Raw genomic sequence first — 18210 nt, 5'->3', positions numbered from 1 at the left:
ATGAAAATTAAATCAAAATGACCAAAGAAATCGTACTGCATTTTACCACAATCACTCAAAAAATAAATAAAAAATTCAGTTTACAATAATTTACAAAAAAATAATTGCATAGTCATCCAAAAAAGGACAAAAAAGAATGTTAGAGAAAAGGAAAATAGAAGAAAGTGACTTTGTTTATTTTTCTTTAATTTTTTGAGCTCTGTTTACTTGAATGAAGTGAGGGTTAATATAGTCATTTTACAATCATTTGGGGAGGTAAGTGATATTTTAAAAACCTTAGAGGAGATTTCTGATATTATCCCTAATTTTATTACCCTCATCTTTTTTGCGTGAGCCCCCTATCAATTAGTGGCTTAGAGCAGCACTCCTAGAAGCCTGTAAACATCAATCATTACTTCATCATCATGAATTTCAGTGATCAAATCAGCTTATGATTTCTGAACTAGAGCTCATAGAGGCTGATTTTGGTTACAGGTTGGTTGATCCTTAGATCATATTCTTCTTTTTTTTATCTATACGTTCCGGATAAATTTGATTTTCTCCTCCATTCACATTAGGATGATTGTCAGTCAAATTCATATAAAAAGAACTTCTGAACTTTGGTTTATAGTCAAAATTTGAACATTGCCCTTCCTTTTTTAAAAACTGCAGATGTTGATCATAGCTATTGAATTTAGTGCCGAAGTACAAGCAGGAAAAAATACAAAGTTGTTACAAGGCTAAAAGCTTGTCAAGCCTCCTGCAAATAAAACATTATTCTGGTAATCATTCAAATGCGTTCACAAGAACTCTGATTCTTGTTCACACTGATGTCCTGATTCTATGAAGCTGATCCCACTATTGGTTGAATTTGAGCAACAATAATCAATGATTGCATCACACTGATTTCTTCTCATTAGCATATGAAATTATGTAATTGCTGTTTGACAGATTGGATCACCTCAAGTTTGTACATATCCAGACACTGAAATCTGTTTATCATTCTTTGACAGCAACAAATCGTCTACTTTTAACTAGAAAGTTGCGTGTAATCTGTGTGTGATTGTATTTCTATCTCTATCCTGTTGTTTTTCTAACTAGGACCTTCGTTGATTATAAATCACGTCTATTGAGATGTTCAGAGGGTCTTTTGATTCTTCCTCAAACAAAACTAACCGGTTCCCTTTGGGTTTAAGAAAAGATTTTGGTATGTGGTACCTGAAAGAAATGAAAAATAAAAAGGTTAGCCACCGGTAGCTCATGTTACTCGTGTTTGGAGAAAAGCTATAGCTTTCTTAACTCTTTTCCATATAGGTGCAGTTGGATAATATAATATAGATAAACACATGGAAGATTTTTTTTGTTCTTTAGGATAAATGTAGCATGTATGTGGTAACAACATACCATGTCTGTGAAGGAGAACCATCAGCTTTGAGGAATGAGACCCAATATCTACCAATACTGTGGCCATTGATCCAAGCTTCACCTTTCCCCATGGATCCAAGATTGATTGCTAGGGGATCATCACCCTCAGGAGCATCAAAATATGTCTGTTGTTTGCAATCAGGTTAATTTCCTTCTTAATTCACATGGAATTGAAATTATTAGCACTTAATTAGCTCCTTATAGTAGTTCTTTAGATTTCCAAAAAGATATTCAAAATGGGCACTTTTGAAGAGTTAAACTTTGGAGATGGAGATTTCTTTACAAAAAGATTTTTCTTTGAGTTACTGGGACTATTTGCAGGGTTTATATAGTTTTCCGTGGGTAGATTTTCTATGTCTCTGAATTATTGGTAGCCTCTTTAATTACTCAGAAACGAAAAGGGTTAGGCACCTTCTGTTTTCTAGAGAACAAATATTTCACTGTGTTATGATCAGATAACACTTACTAATTTTCTTGTCAAAGCTGAAGAAAATTTAAAAAAAAAAAAAAAAAGTCTCAGGTAAAGCTCTTGAACTATTTATCATTACCTTGTACCATGTGAGCTGTTTGGGAGAAGCAGACAGCTTGCTCCATTGAGCAGCAGATGATCCTTTCTCTGTGTGAAGTTGTAACCTCTTCCCTAGCAATCCTACCTATACAGTCGATTACATTAGCAGAAAGGTTTTTCTAAGCATGACTTCTATACCCTTGCTAAACAATCTTAATATTCTTATGATGAAGGAAGAAGCATGTAGCCTATCCCCTCTGTGAAAACTTAATTGTTGAAAAACTTTTTGAAGAGCCTGCAAAGTCGTATAAGATTGATGAAAAGAATAATGAAAATGTAAAAACTGCATTCTTGTTGGTATGTTTTATTCTTTTGAAAAGTTATCTTTGCTGGTATATAGCATGAACTGGGAAGCTTTTATATTTGAAAGACTGATATAAACATTTTAATTGTTTATTAAGAACCTGATATCCCCAAGCTGAATTTGTGAGATCATTGGTAGCTTGACTGTTCTTTAATCTAGCACCGTCCAAGCCAAGAGATCTGCGCTCAAGATATGCCCCTGAATTCTGCATATTGCAAATGATAAGATGAATTATCACATAGGCTGTTAAGAGTAGTTCAAATTATATCTCTGTTCTCTGACACAGAAAGTTCACAGTAACGGGATAAAGAAAGATGCTGTCTTTAGGGAAACCATTGGTGCCTTTGAGTAGGGATTTTAGTGCCTCGTTCAGATAGCGACAGCATTTTCTATTCCTATGATTCTCTGGAGAAGTTTCTAGTACAGAATATTTTCCTAAAGACAGGTTTCACTACTGGAGAAGGTTTCAATGAAGAACTTGCGGAGATTCAAACTTGGGGAGATTCATCTCTCAAAGATACTACATAGGAAACGATTAGAGGGAAAGAAATGAGATGCTACTATGGAAAGATTCTGGACCATTTTGTATGTGGCCTATGCATTCATTTCAGATGATAATGTCAAAGGGTTCGGTAGATTTTGTGGAGTATGTGACATCAAGATGCTGGTTATTGTTGAAGTCAAGAAAAAGCTAACAGGAAATAAGATACATATGCAAAATTTTACCGGTAATCCAACGGTCAAACTGAGCAAGGAGATATTATTCCTCCCGTGATGTAGATTTATAGTTCTTTCCAACGTAAAAGCTGGATTTTTATGATCTCCATGTGCAGAACCTGAAGAAAAGTAAAAGGTGAGCAGTCGAATGGGAACAGTGTCATTTTTGCAAGTTTCAATTTTCCTTGGAGCTAAGTTGTGATTCATTGTCCAGAGTGCATGTGGTATTCAACTTTGAAAGACGGTTTAAAAGCAGTAAGATAGTGATTTTAGCCCACATCCTTGCCTAATTCTGACTCTTTTAAGCTTTACAGTTATGTGTTATTGCACCAAGAATTGATCTGCCAGCTACATGATTTTCTTGTTGCAGACTGATTCCCAGTTCTGAGTGAAAACCTGCTATTCATGATGCATATATATGATGAGTCTTACCTGCATGTTCTCCATTAACAAATGCATGTAAAGCATGTCCCCGGGAGTCGACAGTGAGAAGCGACTGAGCTTTTGATGAATTAACACTGTCATTGCAAATGTTAAAGCTGTTAGTACACGATAAGAATGAATTTAGCACAATAGATGTTGGCAACTTACTCTCATGATAGGTTCCTGGTTAGATATTGAAGCTGCGTGAGAGGTGGATTTCATTTTGAATGATTTAATCTAGAACCCCTAGTTATCATCTCCAATGTCACTTGGACTCAGGTATGGGTGTCAGATACTGGTATCTTTCTATGTGTCAGATTCGTAAACTTTCTAAAACCTCTGAAGACTTGGACAAGCGTTCAAGGTACCTCCAGTATCCTCATTTGTGATTAACATATTTACACAGTATAAACCAAATTAAATCATTTGTGTCCCTTGTCTAAGAGGAAAATACATAATTATATATGCATGTATGTGTGTGTTAATGTGAACTCCACCAGGATATCTAGCAGGTGCACTCATAGTGAACTCCACCAAGATATAAGCTTTTACCGTTTTCGTCCTCATCTATTTTTCTTCTTGTGTTTATTAACTTCGAGTTGTCCAAAACTTCAAATGAATCGTCCTCATCTAAGTGAAATTACTGAATCAAGAATTCCTAAAACTACTTTAAACGATCCAATAGGAGTGATGAAATCATAGGTTTTCATTCCATGTTAGTGAAAGTTTTCTGAGTGCCTAATACCTATTAAACAGCTGATATGGCTCTGCATCTATAGAGTATGATCAGACATATATTTCAGAACCATGTGCAGATCAGGACTGTGATTCAGGAGACCATATGACAAGGTTGGAAAATGGAGCCAAGAACTAAATTTACAGCATCTAGCATGCAGCAACCTCTATAAGGACATTATAACCACCCAGAAAGTAACTAAAAGAAAACAAAATTGAAATAAATATCCATATTAATCAGTAATACTGCACAGGAGATTTGGTTTTCTATAAACTGATATGCTTTTTATTTACCTGGTAATGTACCAGAGATAATCAGATTTATCTTTCGTAGTTTTCATGTGCTCCAACAATGAATTGGAACTTATTGAAGTTTCTCCAAATACAGGAATAGCTTCTCGAAATTCACTCCATCTGTCAACTGAGTTGAACTTCACGGTTGGTAGAGTTGATCTCTTGTAAGATTGAGTGGTTACCTGCTCCCAAATTTTCACATTAACATACATCAGCTTTTCTTTCTGCGGGTGCATTTGCGATAAGATATTCTATGGCATACAATAGAAAAATGTTGCTTGTATAAAATCAATACAACCAAAATGACTAGCCTTCTGATTTGGAAAAAGATTCTTAGTTGTGCTTTTTAACAAAGTTAAGGGACATGCAGAAATATGTTGCATGTGTTCTTTATATCAAAGATATAGTCATTGAGTAAAGGCATATATTATTCTTGCTAAAGATGATTTTTGATATTCCAGAATAAAGACAACAAAGCTTCAACTCTTGCCTTAGCTGTATTGAATGCTTCAGTTGCGCAGTCAGGTAGAATGCTTATTGATGTTGCAGGTAATTTATAGTGTATGTTCTGGAACAGCACCACAACTTCAGTTCTTCTATCATAGTTTACAAGGAAAGCTGCACATTCTCCTGAATCCCTGCGGAATACATAGGCCTATCTCGAGATAAGCTGGTGAGTATTGAGATACGTTGTACATGTGATAAATGTCTCATAATTTGTTTTGTAGCTTTTCTTCCCCTCACAAGAGGGTCAAGCAATTACTGGTAGAGTTAAAGAGTATATGATTCAGAAGAAACTTAATATAAAAAATGAAAAAACGAAATCTATCCGAAAGAATGAAGATGCTAATCTTACTTCTTGCTGCTGACCAAGTGGAGAAACAGATATGACTCCATGAAGTAGAGTCTGTGAGCATGACTTTATTACTGAATGTAACTGCTTCAGATGACCCCATTTTGGTTGCCTAATCAAACCTGTTAATATCCATGAACTTCTTCATTGATTAAAACTTAATAATGAACTATATATGATAGTATACTATATGTGATATTATACAGCCTCACTTACCGTATTCATCAATAGGAGCTTCATCATAATAGCTTGTGAGTACAAATGCTGAACCTGTCCTGCCAAAATTTGTACCGCCATGATACTGAAACACAATCAACATTAGCTTAAGGACCTTGTATTCTATGATCCATAATGGAGACAGTTTGGAAGATGGCATCCAGACATGGAGTCAAATCTTACTATATATTAGCAATATATGTAGGAAAAACTGGCTCAGTAAAGGCACGTAAAGTATCCCTCATAGATAAAATGAATGTATTTTCATCACAAATGGGGGAAGACTCTTTTCCTCTTCATCTAACTCTTTCTTTGTGGTTGTTTCTGTTACTTACCATGTAGTAGTTTACAAAGCTTCCGTTCTTCCTTGCTATGAATAAAGCAACGTTATATGCAAGGTCCTCTGCTGATCTTAATGGGGTCTTGTCACCATAGACTTGATAGCTTCAAGCAACAATGGAGGAAATTCTCAGAGATCATACCTATATGAATCTGTACAAGGAACAATGTTAGCGAAAACTTACAAACTTGTCCAATTCTCTGTCCAGATTGCTGGCTTGTTTGGTGAATTAGGCCCTACAAATGTTTCTCCACACGTCCTCCCATTACATGTGTTTATCTGCACATTGCTCAAGTTTCAATTTTCCATTGTCTCATCTGCGTTAGAGACATTACTGCAACAGCAGCCCTATTGCCTCATATTATTCCACTCAAAAGACCAAAAAATAGCAATAATTGTAGAAAATAAAAGGTAGGAGTTCTGATGCATATATATTTGTGCTACATTTGATTTGCTTGAGAATTTTGTGAGGGTATCAGGCAACTTTTCCTTTGATGTTTATTTAACGAACTTGAGTTCATGTTTCATTGTCCAAAAAGAGAGGTAGAAATGGTTACCACAGGATCAGGAGCATCATCTTGCTTGCACATCACCCATGGCACACCCGTTTGGAGTCCGACAGCCATGGCAGCTGCCCACTGAACATAAGGCGGTCCTTTCTCGTGAAAAGCTCTCTCCGCATTTTTGTACTCATTCTCGATCTGCATAGCACAATCTTTAACTTCACTATTGAACATGTTATTGCTGAAGCATATAACAGCACTGCACATGATGTGATAAATATTTAACCTGTTGAAGAATGATAGGCCCTCCTTGTGGAGCATATAATCCTTCTGATTTGAACAAGTTGACAATTTTTGTTGTGAAGTTTTGCATATGATACTGTCACAAACCAAAGAAGGAATGTCAGATTACCAACCATTCTCATTTTTTCATCTGTTTGGGAGTTGCTCTTGATCAAGAATGTTTTCATTTTGTATTGTCAAATGATATACAAGTGTTTCTGGCAGTTATTTTGGTTCAAGATTCACTCTCCAATAAATCTGAAATTGTGAGTTCTACGTTCGAGAAACATTTCCACACTTCCAAACGGATTCTTCCCACCTGTTCGCCTATTGAAAAAGGAAAAAAAAAGAGAGTAAAATATGCATCACCTTAAAGGGTTCATTATCAGATCGATAAACAATTCCTGGTACATCATGCAGCCAAAATGGTAGACCTCTGCAGCAGCAAATCAACTCTGTAAGTATTCAAAGTATAACGAGATGCTACTCCCTATCCTAGAAATCCTAAGTGCATTATTTGGTACATATGGCAGTTCCAGTCCGATACTTTTTAACTTGCACAAATTCCTGACAAATTTCCCCAAGTTGTTGGCAAAAGTTGCTTGTTTTATACACAGTACCATATGTGACTAAAACAGGATAGATATGAAAATGAACTGATAAAGGGGTGTTTCTAGTTAACCTTTTTTAGAATGTAAAATCTTGAAGCAGCATATTTACTTTCACCTTGCATAAAAATTAGGCAACTAGAGTTTTAGCAAAACTTTCTTACCCGTAAGTCCATTCAGCCTCAATGAAGGGTCCAATCCGGATGAATGCATAGAGGCCATGAGCTTGAATTTCTCTAATGAATCTCACTATATTATGTCTTCCCTTAAAATCATACTGAAAAGTGAAAAGCAAAAAAGTCATTTCAGTTGAATTGATGTACAAAATATGCGTGAAAATTTACATAGAGCTGGAGAAGGTACCTGCCCATGTCGAGGTTCATGAAGATTCCAAAAGACATAGGTTTCAATCACATCTAGTCCACCATGTTTGGCCTTTGATATCAAAGATGGCCACATCTGCCATGAAAAATAATTTTCGTAACAAGATAATCTTGCTAATAATCCATCCCTTGGAAATTTTATATGCTTAAAATATTTTACAAAAATTAATTGTATGCATTTTTTTTAACAAGAATGAGTGTTTAAGAGGAATTTTTCTTAATTAGATTTGTAGGTTTTAGGTTTTTTATTCTCTCACCCCTCTTCACACCCTTCTACACCCAACTGTCAGGTACAAGATTCAAATCCTGAAACTGACAATGAAGAAAACTCTAAGAACCCTCCTCTAACCACTAATTAGCTGTGTAATTCTTGAAATTTGCGGATCTTAAGATAGAAGACTGGGGGACTATACTACAAAGGAGTGCTTCACCTTTATCAATCGTAAGATGAGACAAAGTAGTAAAGTGAAACATACAACCCATATAACTATCAATTTTAACCAAAGTTTTCAAACAATTATTATCAATAAAAGAGTGATTGAAGAATCCATCAAAAATATTCGGAGGCAAAAATGGATAAATCTCTCTTACAAAAATCATGGGCCAAAGCCTAGCAGCATCTCTAACCAATCTTACGTTTACAATTCATGTGATTAACAAACACACCATGGTCTGTTCGAATAGTATAATTTTAAAAACAAAATTATAAATATTATCTTTCTTGCATCATAAATAAAAAATTTTCTATTTTTTTTTATTTTAAATACATCATATTACAAAAAATGCTATAGTATTATTCCAAATAATCACATACCCAAACACACTCACCTACCAACCTGAATCATGACTGAATCATGACATTTAAGAAAAGGTACCAGCAAATGAAGGGGGCATCATGTTAGTGTTTTCCTAAGTATGTACAAGAGTTTGCTGACGAATAAAATGAATTCATCTTAATTCATAACCATGAATGGATGGCATTGAATGGTATATTTTGAAAAGCACTTATCTTTGGAGAATTGCTTCTTTTCACAATCACCTTTTTATTGTTAAATATTGATTCAAAAATTAATGCTGGATGGAGTGTTTCTTAAAAACATATAACTTTGTACAACTCTAAATTTCTTTTAACATTCCACAAGAAAAACACAAGCCAAGACCAAAAAAAAAAAAAAAGAGTAAATAAGCAAGAGACTGAGAAAACATACATCAGGTGTGCTTCGAGGATAATGAATTGAACCAGAAAACAGGAGCTTTCTTTGCCCTTCAATTATCAGTGATCTTCCATCGTAAGAAACTTGTCCTCCCTCAACACCACCCCTTGTAGTTGTCCACATAACCATTAACAAGCCAAAACAGCTCAACCAAAAAGCACCCATCTCTCCTTAAAGCCCCAAAAACACTAGAAAATCACAGCCAAATATGTTCTTCAAACTCTTAATTTGCATGTGACATCAACATATATAGATGGGTTTTTTGGCCACCTTTGACTGATGAGGGCGCCAATATATATGTTGAAGTTGAAAAGGCTTGTCGGGCAAGTAGACTTGATCTTTGCTTTCATGTTTGTTACCAAGTATCTATCATGTTGTAGAAGTTTGGAAAGAATAAGACTTCTTGTTTTGGTAGTGACAAAACTTCTTTCGTTTTCACTTTTCCAATACTATAGGAAGTTCAAACCAAGTAGAGAACAATTTGCCAAACTTAAAAAGGTAAGCTTTGGATATATGTTGTTGCTACGGATTAAATAGCTTGAAATATGCCATAAAAGTTCCAGAATTATTTCTTTGTCTACCCCTTAAAAGCACAAGAATTTTTTTTTCTTTGTCCATATGACGTTTTATTTAACACGGAAAAATCTTATAGGAAGCAAAGATATAGGAAACTTGCCTATTTTTTTTTTTTTTGTCATGGCGGTTGAGATTGTCGTGTATCTTGGGACGACAAACAAAAAGATTTACGTTATAAAATCTATCTATATATACATATGTTTTTTGAGACAAGCTTTGAATATGTTGCTACGGAATAAATGCTTAAAACTAGGCATGAAATATGCCAAAAAGAAAATGCACATAGTTCTTTGTCAATATGACGTGATTATCTAAGATAGGAAGGCCAAAAGATTGTGATTTTTATTGTGGGAAAACAGAAAAAAAAACTTACGTGATATACATGTTAGGGGGTTTTAATAAGGTAAACTACTTGTAGAAATATGCCAGCTCAAATCTTCAGTTTCATAGCTTGACTTGAGCAATTTTGTGCCAAATATATTTTTCTGAATAAATGACAGCAATAGTCCTGCAACTTTGGTCCATCTTCCTGTTTACACCCTTAGCATTTTGGAATACCTTTAGAACCCTAACTTATAAATTATTTCTAAACCCAAGGCCAAATCCAAGTCCAAAAAGAAGGCCATTGGCCCTTGGTATTAGTTGCAGTTCAGTTTCATATTGACAAATTTGACAATGACCGATAAATCTATATGTCTACCACATTACATAAGCTTAAAAACACTAAACAATTTCCTCTTTAACAATTAAACTTTACAGAATTTTGTTGATGTGATATGATATTACTATCATAATGTTATCGATTATCCCCGTCGAAGCTGTCAATGGATCTGGTCCAACCTGTATTCGGTCCAATTTTTTTTATACTATATGCTTTGCCTATTTATCTAGATTTGGCCAGAATGCGATTTATCTACAAATTTTAAATTAGTTGGATGTGAATTTATATATTTTGACTTGGTTTGGACCATATTTTAATGTTAACATTTTGTTAATAATTTATGGGTTTTTCTAATGAGTGCCCTTAAGACATTCATTAACATTCATAGTATTCACCTAACCTATCATATAAATAGATATACTAATAATTATTATCCTCTCTTGTATTTATATATTTTCTTATTTAATCTTACCTACCTTTCCTTGTATTTATTTACTTTTCCTAATTAATTTTATATTTTCAAAATATAACACTTGAAATATATCTTAACGAATGCATATAGGACACCCATTAGACAAACCGATGATTTATTATAGAATTAATTTTTATACACTGATAATGTATATACTATCACCATTAGATGCATAATAACTCATCTGAATTTAAATTTAAAATCCAAATTTTATTCATGTATCATGCATCCAACTGTGATAATGTATACACTATTAGTGTATATAAAATTTAGGCTGCGTTTGGATTCCCTGTTTTTTGAAGTGTTTTTGAAAAACTTTACTGTAGCAGTTTTTGAAAAACTGCTATTGTCATTTGGATTGTTGTTTTTGAAAAACTCCTATTTTTTAAAAAACACATGCGTTTGGATTGAACTACTTTTGAAAAACACCTACACACAAATAAATTATTTGAAGGGTCTAAATGTGCAATTGGCCAATACCTTTAGATCATGGCAAATGTTGGACAGCTCAAAAATGTCCCCTCCCGCAATTGGAAAAAATTAGTCGCCAAAGGTTGACCGTAACCCCTGTCAACAATGTGCCGAGAACTTAACTGGTTCATGACTTATTTGTACGCTATCATTCACAAACACATGAACTAAACCGGTCAACTGAATAATTACTGGGGTTCCAGAGCAAAGTACTAGTCAGCAAATATAATACAAAGGTGCAAATCCTGTTCAAGGCATAATACATTAAATGTAGCCAAATTAAAATTATTTGTTCAATCACAAGAGGTGAACCAAATAAAAAGTAAGAAACTGCTTCCAATTTGGACCTATCGGTCCTAGGCCATGCACTGGAGTCTAGTTATTAGTATTCCAATACATGTGCGCCGCTATTGCCCGCCGATCTTCGTTCCAGTTATCTATGCCCTACTGCGACATATCGATTGGTTGACCCATCTGCACTTGTTCCCCTGCTATGTGTGCATCTGCAAAGGCTCCATTTGCCGCTTCTTCGTTGAAGTACTCGTCATTTTGGCACATAATCGCGCATAAAATTGTGCAAAGCACAACATGCAAGCACAATGCAAGCACAATATTATTTTGCGTTGCTATCAGATAGTTCTGCATTGGACCTTTAAGTATTTGAAAATGCTTCTTAAGAACTCCAAATGTGCGCTCAATAATATTCCTAACCGATGCAGGTCGCCTATTAAACAAAGTTTTAGCTGCTCGCTCATGATGCGTGCCCCCGTGCACCCCTAAACGGTGCCATAAACCCCGGCATATTTCTATAGGCAGCATCTACCATATAATATTTTCCTGTTGATTTAATGACATAGAATTCATGTAAGCCCCCTACTCATTTATATGGAAACAAATGCAAAAAATTGTCAAACAAATTTGAGACTATTTTCTACTGCCTTGTATTATAAGCATTTCGTTATCGGGCATATTCAAAAATAGCAAGTTAATAAAAATACCTTGCGGTGGCATTGGAAATCCCGAGCCTGGATCAAGCAAGGTTTTTTGGAGAATTCGGACATCATGAGCACTACCCTCCCAACCGACCCGAACATAGACAAACCACATATCATGATCACAGGCAGCAAGTACATTTTGGGATAAGTCGCCATGCCGATTTCTGAACTTCTCTCTTACCTCTACTCTGCACCAAGCAGACACGTGAGTCCCATCTAAGGCTCCTACACAATTCTATAGAAGTTCGATGGTGTTAAAATCATTTCAAAGCGCATAAGAAACCAGAAAAATCACTGCCTTAAAATGAAGAACATACCCGGAACCACGGCATGAGCAAAGCATTGTTCAAAATCCTTGGATGAGTGTCATCGATGTTTCTTGGCCTAACGAGATCACGACCTAGCCGAACCAAAGCTCGTAAGACATGACGAATGTGTTGATCAATCGTCTCCGTTGAATGCTGGAACCGCTCGGCTAGCACCCAGTGCCGCTCATCATGGCTTAGGCATATTAGGGTTAAAGCAACGGATTCATGTACCCCCACTCTTTGAGAAGAATATGCATGCCAGTAACCCCGATTAACCAATAAATCGCACGGCAGAAGGAATTGAGGAACATCCAAGCGCATATTCTCAATAATTCGGTCTTCATGTCCGTTTATTAGCTCAAGCACGTAATCCCTCCCCGAGAGCGCACTATCTCGTACTCTTCTTCTTCTGGGGATCTGCTGATTTATATACGGATCAAAGAACATGACACCCAATAATACGACGTACATAAGGATGTTATCGAGCTCCTCATCATCCAGCTCGTCATCCAGTTGACCTCCTTGAATGTGCCCCTAGTTGTCCATCCCAAGGCAACTACTTTAAACTCTGCAACTGCCCAAGCGATTAAAGAACATTAAGCACCAGAATAGGTAAACAATAGCTGAAGAATATCAAAACGTATATTTAAAAAAATTAGCAAAAAAAGTTAGCAATAGCGCCATATGAAACAAGTAAGTAATAGCGAAACACATGACCTGTCTCATATAACTCAGCACAAGTTGTGTCACTACTCATTGTCTCATATCATAAACCGAAGTGTTACGGCAAGTGCCAAAATAGAATGGTAAAACCACTGCCTTTAATTTGGCGAAATGGGGCGATTGCAATAGCATACAACTAAAATTTTATTATATCTATAGTCAATACCGCTATTGATCGCCTCCCTGTCAGTACATGATCATTTAAAGGCAAGTCCACGAAAAATAATAACCACTTGGCACACATTCCTAGCAATTAATATATAGTAAATACGTTCAACCAATATTTATAAACAAACACAAATAAATTAATAGAAATATCCTCAATATAAAGAAAAAAAAAATAAGTTCAACCCCGTTATGTAAACAAGTGAAATATCCTCAATATAAGTTCAACCAATTATAATACAAGTGAAATAAGTAAATAAGTTCAACCAATTATTATAAACACTCAAAATGAAATAAGTAAATATCCTAACAAATATAGTAAATAAGTTCAACCAATTATTATAAACACTCAAAATGAAATAAGTAAATATCCTAACAAATATAGTAAATAAGTTCAACCAATTATTATAAACACTCACAAATAAATTAATAGAAATATCCTCAATATAAAGAAACAAAATAAGTCTGGCCTGAGGTAAAAAGTGAAAAAATCACTAAAAAAAGTCGAATGTCATCTCACAACTACATCTAAAGGCAACTCCACGGAACCGCATAACCAATTGGCACACATCCCTAACAATTAATATATAGTAAATAAATGCAACCAATATTTATAAACACACACAAATAAATTAATAGAAATATCCTGAATATATAGAAAAAAATAGTCTCAGTTGGGGGCAAAAATTTTAAAAATCACTGAACAAAAGTGAGTCTCAACTCACAACTACATCTAAAGGCAACTCCAACGAAAATAATAACCACTTGGCACACATCCCTAACAATTAATATATAGTAAATAAGTTCAACCAATATTTATAAAAATTAACAAATAAATTAACATAAATATCCTCAATATAAAGGGAAAAAAAAAGTCTGGTCCGGGGGTACAGTGAAAAAACACTGCGTTAAAGTTGAATGTCAACTCATACTACATAAATTCAAACCAACAGCTGAAATTTAAAGTCATGGAAAAAAGGTTGAAGGCTGCCGCAACCGGAAGATAGATACGGTGAGGTGCTATGCGGGGGAAAAAACCCCCGATGTCTCACGAAGGCAGGGCGGTCATCGTCGTTCAGGCAGGTGAACCAAATGAGATGCTCCTCATGATTCCTTAGGAGATCGGCCATCTTCAGGCACACATTTACGTCCAGGTGAAGAGCGCAGAGGTCGACCAAGGTAGCCTTTAGCTCATCCTCATCATCTACTGGAGGCTTTTTACTCTTATCAGGTGAAAAGACTGAACTGGTCATGCCAGAGCTCTTTTTACAGCTCAAATGTGTCTCGATACTGTCTAAAACCCGGATGTATTTCTGGAATTGCGGGGAGGACGGCGCAAAGAATGACTCGGTTGACATGTCCCACGATTTGCGCTTTCCTTTGCCCTTCTTCACCTTCTCTTTCCCTTTCCGGCTCGCATGAACAGCAACTTCTTCGTCTTCCGAATCGATGTCCACAACCCCCTTGCCCCTGGAACGTCTAGCAGCGTTTTCCAGTTCCAATTCGTCGCCCGAATTAGCAGGTGATACGACAAATCCAGAGCTAAAATCCCCAGTAGCCCCCTGATTCATGAAGACTTCTTCAAGCAAATGGAATAGCAGACATGAGCGGTTGTAAAATCTATTGTATCCGGGGTTCACCTACAGAAGACCAAAACAGCTTTTAGTAATAACCCCCAACAATTCTTAAGGGCAAAAGAGTTCAAGTCAATAAATAGCTTTGGCAAATAATAAGGGCGAAACAGGTAAGCAATATTTACAATTTGTAAGGGCAAAACTGTATTTACAATTAATAAACTGCTTTGTGAACCAATATTAAACAGAAAAATCGAAGTATCAGACCTGAAGTAGATGATTCCATCGCTCATCGTCCATCATGAAGGTGTAGTTGGTTGAGTCCCAGCCTATACCAGTGCCTCGCCTCTTGAACGACATGTAAAGCCTAGTTAGGTTCTGGAGGGCATAATACTTCTGCTGAATAGTATCGCGGGGAAAAGCTACTCCGAAAATCTCAGTGAGCATCGTAGTAATCCGGGGGACAACATGGCTTCCTATGGTATGTGGTGCAATTTCCCCATTCCTATGCATGTTCACCAGCTGTTGTGCCATGGCAATTTTCATATCCGGCGTGAAGGTGTTACGTTCCTTATACGTGCCTTTTGGTTTGGGCATCTTTGTTTTCTTTAGAAATGTCAAAACCAGAAAAAATGCTTAGGGTGACCCCACATGGGAAATTAGACAGATTCTAAGCGAATATTGGGATCTTTGCTTAAGTCAATGTGACCCTAGTCACTTTATAACTCACCTTGAAATAGTTAGTTATACAAAGACGCAAATCGTTTTCTCCCTGAGCAGACTTTGAAGAACAATTGTTAAATCCCCTAGTCGTTTGCAAAGCTGTGAATAAGGATGTTAAAAAGACGACTCCTACAGTTCAACACTCATCAAATTTGACTGAATTAATGAACCACAATAGTTGCTTCTTACCCTTCGAAGCACTCCGAGTCACAGGGGGCATCACAGTCCTAAAAATATGTACAATGTACCACTAAAATGCTATTAACAGGCCAAACGCATAAAATGTATGCAAAAAGTAACCAATTTTATGTTAGAAACTGTCAATCAGTTCCAGCCATTTATCGAAGTTCATCTGAGATCATAATATACGGGGAAACAATGTCACAGAATATAAACAGCTTCTAATAAGTTACATATGCAAGTTTCGACCGTCTACTTTGGCTGTTGCAATCAAAACGAAACTCCCCTGCTATAATTCATCAATGACCAGACATGCAAGGTAGGACTAACCTGAATAGGTGACACAATGTGAAAATAATAGACAATTACTGTTTAAAATAACTCTGAAAAAAGTCGACAATTAGGTGAGACAGGTAAGAACTTTGGCTGCCCTGAATAGTATATTCAACTACTATGCTGTATAATCAGCAGGTTGAGTGGCACCTGCTGATTTAAAGAATATCATATGCCTTGATTATCACAAATTAAAAATTTTACCAAAGTTGAGTTCTATGTGCCAGCATTTAATAGTAATAGTCTGCTCCAAGAAGAATGAAAAACATTAGAGCACGACAATCTGTTGTTGGTAATTCTACTTCTTCCCTACCTTTTTACTAGAGAGACACATAACAGGGATAAAGAAGACCGATAATCTGATGGTTTTAGTTTTAGAAATTTAAGCCTGTGTACCTTAATTAACATACACACACACACACACACACACATATATATATCAGCTCAAGATAGGTAGAAGCCGATGAATACAGATTTATTATGTCTAGGAATTCAGTCTCATATAAAGTAACTGATCTATTTAATAGATTACAACAATAGCAATTGACCAAATTGACCAAAACACATATACCATGAGCTATTAAAAAAAAAAAACTATCTCATGCATGCCAAACACACATCCGAAAGCAGCAAAGCAAATTAATGTGCAAATAACCGCTATGTGTACCCTATGTAATAACCACCAATTGGGGCATACTTTGACATATGAGGGGAAGAGAAAAAAAGTACAAATCATTGGTGAAGCTGACAGTGTGCCGAGACAAAATGCATCTGTGAAACCAGAATAAAAGCAATTGCAGGAGAATTGCCGCATAATTGACTAGTGTCAAATACAATTTCCAATTCCCAACATGTCATTCGACCATTCAAAATAAATTCCTCTGTCTCTACCAATTACAATATGCACAAGCGTTTCACAAGCTTTGATTGAACAAAAAAAATTCTCAATAATTACTGTAGCCTTAATTCGTACGAATTAAGGCCCAATTAGGTGAACAGTACAACGTACCTCCAAAGGGGCAACAGCTAAGCAGCGGCATAACAACGTCGTAGGTGCAGAGCAGGTAGCGACGACCTTAGGGAGCGACTTCCAAGCTGAATATGTCGCTTAGAGTCTGATAGTGGCCCTGCCTCTTGTCGTCGGTGGCTCTGCAGCGTTCCGTTTCAGATCCTTCTTCCCTGTTCTGTAACGCCGAAGATAAGCTGGTAATTTTGGAGGGAGAAGGGAAGAGGACAACTTCCGAAGAGGCGCGACACCGAACCTCGAAGGATTAGCAACAGTTGAGCTCAAACTGTCGGTGATTTGTCAATGGAAAATGAAGCTCGATTGTTGCTGCTTAGAACAGGAGTGCGAAGAGGAAAGTTATTCTAACAGAAACGTTTTACGACAGTCATTGAAGAAGCAACGGGTTATCTCAAGAAAGCATAAGTGAAAAACGTGTTTTACAATTGGAGACCCAAAACGATACCGTATGTGAAGTGTGGCACTGTAGCAATTCAAATCCACTTAGTTGACTAAAATTTGTATTTTGACAACAAAAACAGTGCATCCAAACACAGTGTTACTCTTTATTATATTACATGTTTTTCCAAGTCAAGTATATCCGATCCTGCTGTTATCGTTTGGAAAAAAAAAAGATATATCCGATCCGAATATTCATCTAATTGAAACCCGATTTGGAATTGAATTTTTGAGACTTGAAGGGAATCCATATCTGAACCAGGGGCACCTATTACTAATCACATCTGATCTGGAACCCGAATCCAATCTGTTTACAGTGCTATTGTTATCATTATTCCGGGTAATTGGCATTTAATTAAACTATATCCAGCAAAATGATATGATTGACTTATTCTTGCTCATATATTTATTAGAAAATGCATTGTTTCCTTTTTGCTTTTTGTAATGTATGTAACTTTACTCTAAAACATCTTGCTCATATATTTTATTAGAAAATGCACGTTTACTTTTTGTTTTTTGTAGTGTATGTAACTTTACTCTAAAACATCTTTTAAAGACGTCTATTAACACATTTACATGATCCCTCTAAAATAAACTGAATATACCATATTTGTAATTAGTGTAAGCAAATGAATTCGTACAGGTATGATAAGTTACTTACATACCAATGACAACTATACAAGCCCTTGTCTTGCCTAAAATGCTAACTTTGGTTACTTATCA

General features: G+C 35.9%; 3 protein-coding genes and 1 long non-coding RNA gene across 8 annotated transcripts; 1 reads left to right on the top strand and 3 right to left on the bottom strand.

Moving 5' to 3' along the window:
• Nucleotides 1-319: 319 nt before the first annotated feature.
• LOC113710896 (uncharacterized) lies at nucleotides 320-6791 on the top strand. Of its 5 annotated transcripts, XR_011821794.1 has the most exons (6): nucleotides 320-474; nucleotides 652-761; nucleotides 1351-1546; nucleotides 2722-3129; nucleotides 4540-4609; nucleotides 4907-6791. It is a non-coding gene; the product is annotated as an uncharacterized lncRNA (long non-coding RNA). The 5 variants fall into 5 exon arrangements; XR_011821793.1 differs by having other exon boundaries at nucleotides 1397-1546; nucleotides 4540-6791; XR_011821792.1 differs by having other exon boundaries at nucleotides 4540-6791.
• On the bottom strand, nucleotides 850-9167 carry LOC113710895 (beta-galactosidase 16). The gene is made up of 18 exons (XM_072066853.1): nucleotides 8839-9167; nucleotides 7611-7706; nucleotides 7412-7524; nucleotides 7009-7075; nucleotides 6644-6736; nucleotides 6412-6555; nucleotides 6039-6133; nucleotides 5850-5958; nucleotides 5515-5599; nucleotides 5302-5420; nucleotides 4936-5100; nucleotides 4446-4627; nucleotides 3426-3511; nucleotides 3003-3112; nucleotides 2377-2481; nucleotides 1953-2057; nucleotides 1384-1529; nucleotides 850-1197 (listed from the first exon to the last, which is right to left on the bottom strand). The coding sequence occupies exons 1-18, from the start codon at nucleotides 9007-9009 to the stop codon at nucleotides 1077-1079; spliced, it is 2112 nt and encodes a 703-aa protein (XP_071922954.1). The 5' UTR covers nucleotides 9010-9167; the 3' UTR covers nucleotides 850-1076.
• A 2301-nt stretch (nucleotides 9168-11468) lies between these two features.
• LOC140015250 (uncharacterized) lies at nucleotides 11469-13084 on the bottom strand. Its single transcript, XM_072067174.1, has 5 exons — nucleotides 13045-13084; nucleotides 12846-12901; nucleotides 12337-12744; nucleotides 12023-12254; nucleotides 11469-11800 (listed from the first exon to the last, which is right to left on the bottom strand). The coding sequence occupies exons 1-5, from the start codon at nucleotides 13082-13084 to the stop codon at nucleotides 11469-11471; spliced, it is 1068 nt and encodes a 355-aa protein (XP_071923275.1).
• A 968-nt stretch (nucleotides 13085-14052) lies between these two features.
• LOC140015060 (uncharacterized) lies at nucleotides 14053-17412 on the bottom strand. The gene is made up of 4 exons (XM_072066907.1): nucleotides 17035-17412; nucleotides 15520-15611; nucleotides 15057-15395; nucleotides 14053-14855 (listed from the first exon to the last, which is right to left on the bottom strand). Exons 1-4 carry the CDS (start codon nucleotides 17063-17065, stop codon nucleotides 14157-14159), a joined length of 1161 nt encoding a protein of 386 aa, XP_071923008.1. The 5' UTR covers nucleotides 17066-17412; the 3' UTR covers nucleotides 14053-14156.
• Nucleotides 17413-18210: the final 798 nt, after the last annotated feature.

This window comes from Coffea arabica, chromosome 10e (assembly GCF_036785885.1).
Source record: "Coffea arabica cultivar ET-39 chromosome 10e, Coffea Arabica ET-39 HiFi, whole genome shotgun sequence".
Lineage (NCBI taxonomy): Eukaryota > Viridiplantae > Streptophyta > Magnoliopsida > Gentianales > Rubiaceae > Coffea > Coffea arabica.
Note: the sequence above shows the minus strand (reverse complement) of the source record. Positions and strands in the feature narration are given on the sequence as shown.

Bases quoted from the DNA above. Each gene is read 5' to 3' on its own strand.
- LOC140015250 (XM_072067174.1), bottom strand. From the start codon at position 13,084: ATGAGTAGTGACACAACTTGTGCTGAGTTATATGAGACAG. The intron at 12,255-12,336 runs GTATGTTCTTCA...GAACTTCTATAG, and splicing joins TGCTCATGCCGTGGTTCCGG to AATTGTGTAGGAGCCTTAGA. The intron at 11,801-12,022 runs GTATTTTTATTA...GGCACCGTTTAG, and splicing joins ATTTCCAATGCCACCGCAAG to GGGTGCACGGGGGCACGCAT.
- LOC113710895 (XM_072066853.1), bottom strand. From the start codon at position 9,009: ATGGGTGCTTTTTGGTTGAGCTGTTTTGGCTTGTTAATGGTTATGTGG. The intron at 7,525-7,610 runs GTACCTTCTCCA...TTCACTTTTCAG, and splicing joins ATGAACCTCGACATGGGCAG to TATGATTTTAAGGGAAGACA. The intron at 3,113-3,425 runs GTAAGACTCATC...ACTTTTCTTCAG, and splicing joins TGTTAATGGAGAACATGCAG to GTTCTGCACATGGAGATCAT.
- LOC140015060 (XM_072066907.1), bottom strand. From the start codon at position 17,065: ATGCCGCTGCTTAGCTGTTGCCCCTTTGGAG. The intron at 15,396-15,519 runs GTGAGTTATAAA...ACATTTCTAAAG, and splicing joins GTATAACTAACTATTTCAAG to AAAACAAAGATGCCCAAACC. The intron at 14,856-15,056 runs GTCTGATACTTC...GGTCTTCTGTAG, and splicing joins GATGGAATCATCTACTTCAG to GTGAACCCCGGATACAATAG.